The sequence below is a fragment of the Setaria viridis genome, chromosome 9, assembly GCF_005286985.2.
Source record: "Setaria viridis chromosome 9, Setaria_viridis_v4.0, whole genome shotgun sequence".
Taxonomy (NCBI): domain Eukaryota; kingdom Viridiplantae; phylum Streptophyta; class Magnoliopsida; order Poales; family Poaceae; genus Setaria; species Setaria viridis.
Window position 1 is genome coordinate 38537958 of NC_048271.2, and position 9845 is coordinate 38547802.

Consider the following 9845-nt stretch of genomic DNA (forward strand, 5'->3'; position numbering starts at 1 on the left):
TATTGCTGCTGTTCTTGTCGCTCTTAAGTTGGCCGTGGGCCACCCTGCTTTTGCTGATGAGCAGCTGCTGGAACTCCACTCGGTACCATGATTCGATTTTGTCTGTTTTTACATGTATTGATGTATATCTTTCTTTTAAAAATGCTGGAACGGCCTGATGTGATGCTTTACTGTGCCGTTGTACCTCAGGCATGTGAACAAGTCGTGTGACATTGCAAAGTCCAGCATTAGCATTATGATTAGTTGATAGCTGTGCCACAACTTATTTTTGTTGGTATGCATCGGAAAAAGAATAGTATGGCCTCATCAACATAGGGGGCTCTTCGTTTTGCTGCACACCAGCACGCTCGGTCCGCAGCGGAGCGGAGCAGAGCTGGTGCGATCAGGCAACTCCTTCGTTTGGTTGGCGTCTCTCCGATCCTTGACATGCATGCCGCTCGTAACTTGACCTCGTGTAAACAGTCAGGCAAAACATATGGTTCTATTTAAAAGTTGCGCATGGTCAAGGTCCGGACTCCAAGTTGAGCCAAGATCCTGTCCCGGTCTGGCAGGCACCGAGGTACAGCATCTACTACCACTGCATTCAAGAGCTTGGGCACACTAGTGCAGGATAATGTCGGGTCGTCTCCGTCGGGCCCAAATCATTGATCGATCTTACTGCAGCAGGTTCAGCCCAGACAGGAAGGAAGGACCGGAGGGAGCAGGGCATGGGCTACGTTGACCTGGTGGGGGACCTATCGATCGATGATGATCGGGCATGCTCGGAACACGGACGACGCCCTGCAGAGCAGGCCTGGCTGCCAGCACCATGTCGACCGTGTATCGGCAGTGGCACACCGGAAGCCACTAGACGAACGTACTGCGTACGTACAGCACACGGCACAAGAGACCAACAAGATCCGGTGCCGGCCGGTGCAGCGATCTGCGATCCACAGGCCGCGAAACGCCTGCGATCTGCACAGCAGCACAGGACAGGAGCATCATCCTCCATTCATCCTATCTAGCCGGGCAGCCGGCTGGGAGCAGCCCGCGAGCGTGTCGCTCGCGGCCCTGCACCCAGCAGGAGAGGGAGCTGGCTGCGGCCTGTGGGCCGGCCGGCAGAAGGCGCAGCCGCTGCAGACTGCAGGAACACGAGAGCCGGCTGTCGCGATGATGATGACGCGCTGCGCTGCTGCCGCTGGGCTGGCCGGCAGGGCGCCGTAGGGGCAGAGGGCCGAGAGCCGGGGCCCAAGGTGGGCCGGGCGCCACGCACTACGTGTCCTGCCTGGCCGCGTGGTGATGACACCGCAGGGGCGGCGTCACGGGGGCGGCGGAGCTGCGGACACCGGCTGGAGCTGGAGTTGGCGCCGGTGGATCGTGCGGACGGGCCGCGGTCTGCGGGAATGGGCGACGGCGCAGCGATCGATGTGAAGGTAGCACAGGATCATCATCAGGGCGCGCCAAATTTATAAGAGAAAGCTGCAGGCACTACGACACGACGTTCTTGGGATTTTCTTTCCGTTGAGCCAGCGACTGACGATGTGTCGATGATCCCTCCTGGCTGGGGTACAAAGCTGCAACCGCCAGCGCTACGACTAACATCACATCGACTACCTGATTCGGCAAGACTAACTGCTGCCGAGGTGTACTACTGTCTCAAGAATTGTTGAATTGAATTGGGATCGGCGCCGGGAAAAAAAGCCTGGTGACTCCATAGTGCAGTAATTCTTCTTCCATTCCAAAATATATGAGCACTTTTGAGAATTTTGGGACAACTCCAGCAGCAGAGAGAGAAAGTCCTTTATACTCCTTATTAAAGCAGACTGAGCCAGCTCGTTTGCAAAGAGCTTCAGTGTCAAAAAGTCTTCAGCCAAAACACACCCATCAAAAGGATGGATCTGTACGGTTCACAACTCACATTATTATCAGCGAAAAATTCCAGCTAATAAAGGGTCTTGACAATTGCAAGTACTGGTACCGTATAAGCTACGTACTACTTCCTTTCATAAGTAAGACATATATTTCAATTAGAAAAGGTCAATTTTGCGAGTTTTGACCAACAATTATTTAAAACACACATGTATTGTATAAAAGTTGCATTAATAGGCTCCCGTCAGCAAAGTGCTTTTAAATTGGTCACTGCAAGACTACTAACTTTTCCTAACAACCTTTTTCGCAAGTGGCTAATGGTTTACTAGTGGAAAAATGACCTTCGATCTCAAAAAAATCTCAGAACAAATTGGACCCGGAATTATATAGGCATTAGTTCCAGTCAAAATTTTGTAGTTCGTGGAGAACCCTGTAGTCCTGGTTTGTAACACAAACCCGGATTAAAGGTGAGCCTTTAGTCCCGGTTTGTGTTGCCTACAAACTGGTACTAAAGCCTCTCAAGCCTTTAGGCGCTAAGTAGGGCTACTTCAAAAGATGGTAAGAAAACTACACGCGAGGTAAGAGATTGCGGGTTTCGAATCCCGGACTAAAGAATCCTCCACGGGTTATTTCAAAAGCAAAACAATCTAACTCCATCACATGTGCTAAGTAGGTGAGATGGTAAGGAAGCTACACGCGAGGCAAGAGATTGATGGTTTCGAATCCCACGCACAGCGCACACGCATATTTCGCGTGAAAAATCACATGACTTGTGACTTGCGTGTGTGTGGGAGCTTCCCCGAGATTTCTAATATTTTTTTAGCGCATAACTCTTTAGTCCCGGTTAGTTGTCTTTAGTCCCAGGTGAAATAATCGGGACTAAAGGTCGCCTTTAGTCCCGATTTGGTTGTCCTGATTGGGAAAACTAGGATCTCTGAGGGTTTTCAACCGGAATTAAATCCATGTTTTCCTGCAGTGGTTTCTAGTTTATTTGGATAACTACCAACATAACTGTGGGGGATGAGGTTGCAAGAATTATGTTGTTGACGATTTCATAAACTATTGAAAAGGATGTAAATTATATTAGAAAAATTATCGGACACTCAAGAAAGAAATTGTAAAAGGCACTAATAGTATATTATATTGCTGGTGATTTGATAAACTATTGGAAAAGATGCAAAATGCAGCAAATTGGCAATATATTTTAAGAAAAATCAATGGCCAAAATTATATGCTTGCATTAATAGACGAAGGAAGTACTATATCTCGATGCCTCTGCACATACAGCACCATATATGATATATACATGTGCAATTGCACTAGTACTACCTTCTCCTGTTCTCCATCTCGCTTTCTCCACTCTGATGCTGTACTGATCTGTCGCCTTCACCAAGGGGGTCCCCTACTCACCTTTGATCAACGGCCATTACTCAATGCGTGCCCTAGCTAAGCTAGCTGCGTTGGCTGGCATGGCTAGGTAAGCAGCTAGATCTTCCCCCACCATGTACGCCGCGCTCCATCCATGGCGAGCCCTATCCTCAGCGGCACGCATCACGGGGACCTCTTGACCCCCCCACCCCACCCCCCCGCGGTGCGTTCCTCTCTCGTGCACCTCTCTCCTCCGAGGCTCCGATTCCCGTCTGTTTGAGGAGATGGAGAGTTGACAGTATCAATGTACTTATGCTACACAGAAGACACTGAAGCTAAGATAGCATGCCTAGCTCTAGCTAGCTAGCTGCTATAGATTGGTACAAAAAGCTTGCATCGCATTGTAAAGCTAGCACGCATGGATGCTCACTCGATTAGTACTGCTTCATTACCATCTTCATTCAATTCGATCGGTCTTGCAGATCGTTATTATAATTAGGCTGCGCATGCATGTACGGGTGTGTGTTTATTCTTGAGAGACCTGGGATCCTATGAGTGAGCACAGCATGCGGTACGGCACATGTAGTACAATTGATATTTGGAAGGTAGCATATATTTAGGATGTGCATATATCAGGAAAAAGGACTGTAGCACAGTAACGGACAAGATCTTCATGTGCATAGTTCCATGATGTGCATGTGGAGATGAAGGCTGGTAATAAAACCAAATCTGAATAATTCTGAATCAATGGGCCTTCTGTTGCATATGTATATGGTCCGTGTCGGTCGAATTGGCTAGCTGTTGCTCTAGTGCTTCTCTTCCATACTCTCAAGTTATGAATTACTCTCTCCATTCTAAATTATAGTACACTTTAGCTTTGTCATATGTTAAATTTATCTAACTTTGACTAAGTTTATAGAAAAATACAGTAGTATCTACAATACCGAATAGCGTACTGTTAATGTATATTTTATGGTGACATTGTAGATATTTGTACATTTTTTAATAAACTTGGTCAAATAGAGAAGTTTGACTTAAGACAAAGCTAACACGATTTAAAATTTGGAACGGAGATAGTAACAGTTAATATAGATACATGAGTATGGCATTTACACTAGGTTGATGTGGGAGGCTTGAGAAGTTAAAGCAAATTAAGGAAATTCGGTTCTGAATATCTGTCGACAGAAGCCCAAAAGGTGTGGCCAGATAAAGGGAAAAAAAGCTGCAACCTTCCATTTCTAAACATATGCTTCTCCTGTACCTTTTCCTTTCCCCTTGCTTTACATGTGCAAACTATGTTTTAGCCCCCCGTCCATCTTTGTTCACCTGCCTGTCTTCCCCCTGTCCCCTCCTTTTTCACACCTTGTTTACCCATAGATTGTGTGAGTATGCTATGATCGATGCATGGTTCGTCTTTGAGCATTATGATTGCAGGTATTGGGTGTCCAGAGCTGATGACCTAGTATATTCATCTACACATCCTATCCTCAAAACAAAACATGTGTGCCTCAATCTATCAGCCTCGATCGAGCTAAGAAGTTCAAATTAGAAAAAAAAGGTCTCCTTGAGATCTATGACTGTACTTGCTGCCAAAACATATGCTCATGCATGTTTCATATGGCTATCATCAGCTCAGCAGTCAGCACCTAAGCAAAGTAAGGACGTTTACTTGAAGCCGCAGATTTATGATTCGAAGCAGCTAGCTTAGCTTGAGACTGCAGGGAATGAATAGCATGGACATACAGTTAATAAGCACTGTTTGCTTCATCTGCACATTTTGTCCGCATCAAATTAACTCCATCGTCAGAGCTTCAGCTGGTGTGCGAATAATATCATATGCTCGTACGCGCACTAGGCCAGGCCCGGTTAGGGTTATGAAAATGCACGCCACATGACCTTATCTCCACGGGGCAGATGATTTATATATAAAAAAGAACTACTGTCTATCTTTAATCCTGGGACCTCGCTCTATGACCCACTTGTGCAAATCACGCGCCCATGCATGCTCCATCTGCTACTGCTAGCTCTCTGCACCGGTCAAAGTATCTCGAGTGCTCGACCAATCCGAAAGAAGCGCAAGCTGTATGGAGGATCTCTCTATCAGTGGCTGGCTCAGTGCATGCATCTAGAGACCCATTTGGTTTGCAAGTGCCCAAGAGGGCAAGCAATTCAGCAGTATTTGACCATTGCGTGCATACATACATCCTCTCATCAGTATAGGTGATTCTATCATGAAACTGGTTAGCTCTAGGCCAAAGAACCTAGTTAGCCTTTCCCTTTCCCTTTCTTTTTTTCCTTGGAAAAAGAAGTGGCCAAGAAACATTCACATATATAACAAGTTTATATCTTCCAAAGCTTTTTTTTCCTTGCAAAAAACAGTAAAGACGTCCTTCGGAGCTCACGTCAAATCTCTAATTGGAAACAAAATTGCACTAGCTCACATGCAAGCCAAATTAGTCCCCTATATAGTGCTCCCTCCGGTGGCTTATTTCCTTTCATCGAGACAACCATTTGATTAACAATTTCTTTATCAATATATAATTTTTGTGCCACAACAGTGATGTTCTTAGATCCTTTTTTCATGATATACTATTTTACGATTATAATTTTGCATCACATATAAATGCAATATTATAATATGGAGTAATTGCTGGTTGAATCATCATCCAAACGAAACAAAATACGCCTTGTAAAAAAAGTACGTTGGCAAATTTGGTTAATATACAAACGGCTTCTGCTCTCAGTTCGAGTATGCATATGCATACGTGTAGGCGCGTACCCATAAAATACAATGATTCTCAATCCATGGGAAGAATCAAGGTGCGTGTGTTATTTTTTTCATCGTATTTAGCACATGTATACACATACGTGGTGGGCGTGCAAAGGGCACAAAGACCTGCTAGCCGATCGATCAGGTATACTAACCAAGCTAGGTCGTCCAAAATATGGAACAGGCGCCATAAAACAACGTTGTGTTTGACAGGCTCACAGGCCGACCGAAATGGACATGGCACCACGACATCAGAAAATCATCAGCAGTAGCAGTTATATATATCTGGCGCGGTCGCCGCAAAGCTGCGTGAAATAAATTCTCACGCAGCAATGCCAGAGAGACTTGTAGAACTTATTACGCATAGTAGTAGCTAGGCGGATTATATGATAATCTGAACGATGTGTCATATCAGTAACAGTAAAATGTACTTCGATCCACCTCCCTCCCATAAAAAATGCAATTCTAGTGGTTGAAAAAAAATAAAAAAATGCAATCCTGAGAATTATATCTAACTCCCTACCTAATTAAGTGGATTGATTTGATATGCATGTCAAAACTTACTGCATGTAGCCGGCCAACAAACGAGGGTACGTGAGTCTTTTTACACCACCACTAATCTATTTTAAAAAAACTAGAATTAGGTGGAGTGAGTATGCTGCATGTGCGTGTGACATCTATCGGTCGTCCTCGCTGCTGGCAAACACCACCAATGCACTTGCACATTTGTGTCAAGCCACAGCTGCTACAAATCGGCCGGGAGCCCATCATCAGCTGCTAGAGAAGCTAGACACGGCGTACAGGCAGCCGCCTGCTGCAGTTTATTGCTTCTTCTTGCTAGCAGCACGGAAGGGGAGCAGGGCATGGCAGAACTCCTCACCTGCGCAACCTCGCGATCAATCCTGAAAAGCGTCGACGAAAACACTGAAAAAACAAAGAATGAAAAATCCTGTACATTATTCTGCCACGACGGCCGATCCAGGAGTAGAGGAGAGATATTTCCTCCTCGATCCCATTATTGATGATCATGCCGTCAAGTTTCAACACCCAAGGGCGACTGCGGCCGATCGAGAGATCATATTCTCCCATCCGTCCATCCGTGGAGAGGAGCTGAGCCTGAGCTAGAGCTAGAGGGGATCCCAGTGGGCTGAGAGGGACATGCATGCTCACATGAGCTCGAGCCCTATCATTCGTCGGCCCGTGGGCCCCACCCACCCCTCTCACATCGACCGGTCCATCTCTCTCGCCCTCGCTCTCTCGCCCTCTCTAGCTCTTCCTCTTCTCCGATCCCCACCACCGGCCTCGGCTAATACTAGTAGTATAGAAGTAGAATGCTAGATGCCCTCTTCATCTTCCTCCTTAAGAAAGCTTCCTGGTGCCGCGCCTGTGTTGCTCTTCCCAACCCTTTCCCCTCCCTATCTCACGTACGCATGCTGCCTACTGATCTACGCGCACAGTAGCGCCTTTGCTCAAAATCTCGCAGATCACATACACCGAAACAAAGGCAACAACCTCCCAAGTGCTCCCGAGCTAGATCCCCATTTCTTCCCTATCTTTGATCACCAAACCTCTCTCGAAATAGCAATCCATATCTTAGCAGCCAATCATCTGGTGTCCGAGCTGGTTCAACAGATCAGCTGTATCCCCATATAATATTGGGCTAATCTAACCCTAAACCCCCCCTTCTGCTAAAGAATAGTTGCAGCATATGCATATAGTACTGTTACATACCACCAGATCGATCCCTGCCTGAAGTAGCATACTAGTCAAAGTCAACAGCTACAGTAGCAGGAGCTCGAGAGCGCGCGGGAGCCCCCATGGAGTTCGCGCCCGCGCACGGCGGGGTCGAGGATTCCGAGAGGGCTCGCGGCGCCGGCGCGGCGTGGGTGGAGAAGGAGCACATGTTCGAGAAGGTGGTGACCCCGAGCGACGTGGGGAAGCTCAACCGCCTGGTCATCCCCAAGCAGCACGCGGAGCGCTACTTCCCCGCGCTGGACGCGTCGGCGGCGGCGGCCGCGGCGGGCACTGGCGGCAAGGGGCTGGTGCTCAGCTTCGAGGACCGGTCGGGGAAGGCGTGGCGGTTCCGGTACTCGTACTGGAACAGCAGCCAGAGCTACGTGATGACCAAGGGGTGGAGCCGCTTCGTCAAGGAGAAGCGCCTGGGCGCCGGGGACACCGTCCTCTTCTCGCGCGGCGCCGGCCAGGGCCCCCCGCGCGCCCGCCTCTTCATCGACTTCCGCCGCCGCCGCCAGGACCTCGCGTTCCTGCAGCCGCCGCTGGCGTCGGCGCAGCGCTTCCTGCCGCTCCCGTCCGTGCCCATCTGCCCGTGGCAGGACTACGGCGCGTACGGCGCCTCCGCCGCTCCGGTGCCCAGCAGCCGCCACGTGCTGTTCCTGCGGCCGCAGGTGCCGGCAGCCATGGTGCTGGCGTCGGTGCCTGTGAGCGTCGCCGCATCCACGGTGGAGGCGACAAGGTCGAAGCGCGTCCGGCTGTTCGGGGTGAACCTCGATTGCCCGCCGGACGGCGAAGACGGTGCCGGTGTCACCCGGGCGGCGTCGACGCTCCTGCAGCTGCCCTCGCCATCGTCGTCAACATCCTCCTCGACGGCAGGGAAGGATGCGTGCTCTTTGGATCTTGGGCTGTGAAGACAACCAACAGCTAGCAGAAGGGGAGAAATTGAGACTAGCACCGAGGCACTGACACGCGAACTGATCAAGAACAGGCAATGGTTGGAGCAGCTGGTATATAGCTCCAGTACTGCATCTGCATGTATAATTGTTGATGGATTACTATTTCTTGATGATATCTTGCTCATATTAATTCACTTGCTTTCCTTAACTAATGTGTGTTCTTCGTCTCTCTTTTCTTTGAGGCTTATTTGGGGGAGAATATGGTATCTTGTTCTTGGTAATTGTACATATATTCTGAATCTCTGACCAACTTCAGTTAATTAAGAACTGCACTGTGTACTCTGCATATGATAACAATTAGTCCCCAATGTGTGTGTATCTTACTGTTTGGGTCATGGAATTTTTTAGTTTAGTTTCTTGAAGCACCCTCTGGGCAAGTTCACAAGGCTCTCCTCCCAAAGCAAGGTAGCAGAGGCAGTTATTGGATGACTGGATCAGGTCAGGTCCGTCAGACCCTAGTCTTTCTCATAAACATCAGATGCTTTTCATGGATATCTATACTCCTGTATGGCTGTATCCTCATCTCTGCAACTGTATTATCCTTCTTGGCTCGGTTCTTGTGCAATTCTTTCTTCCCCTGCTGCAGCCTGCTGCATCTGATATTCTGGTCCGCTTCTGCTTCTATTGCTGCATGCTTCAGCCTTCAGCTCTGTGTCTGTAATTCGTACAAGCTAGGTTCAAGAGAGATCCTGCTGGCTCAGTTCTTAATTAAACATTAAATTTCCTGCATGCTAATGCATGCATACACATTTCAGATCAAGTATTTGACATATACACTGATGTGCTTAGGCGGATTAATCACACTATTTTGAAACCGAGGAGAGAACACAGCAAATATAGTTGAATACAAATACATAAAAATTAAATGAAACAGTGTACATTAAATTTAGGAATACTATAGGAACTTTCAGTGTTCATATATGTGTAGTAATAACAAATAAGTGCCTGTATTTTGCCTATATATAGTACAACTTATCTTTATTTGAAACTTCCATTCCAGGGTATACATAATAAACAGTTGGAATTGCGCATATATGTTGATCCTGAAATTTTTTTGTTGTGTCACCTACAATCCTAAATAATATAAAAAGGTAAGTTCTGCAAAAAGAAAATAGCATAAGAGAAATGCTTGAGTTAAATTGTCGGTTGATATTTATGGCCACATCAAT

At 47.5% G+C, this 9845-nt stretch overlaps 1 protein-coding gene across 1 annotated transcript; it reads left to right on the forward strand.

Annotated features, from left to right (window-relative positions):
- The first annotated feature begins 7091 nt into the window (after positions 1-7091).
- On the forward strand, positions 7092-9430 carry LOC117836795 (putative B3 domain-containing protein Os10g0537100). The gene has a single exon (XM_034716297.2). It carries the CDS (start codon positions 7804-7806, stop codon positions 8629-8631), a length of 828 nt encoding a protein of 275 aa, XP_034572188.1. The 5' UTR covers positions 7092-7803; the 3' UTR covers positions 8632-9430.
- The last annotated feature ends 415 nt before the right edge of the window (positions 9431-9845 follow it).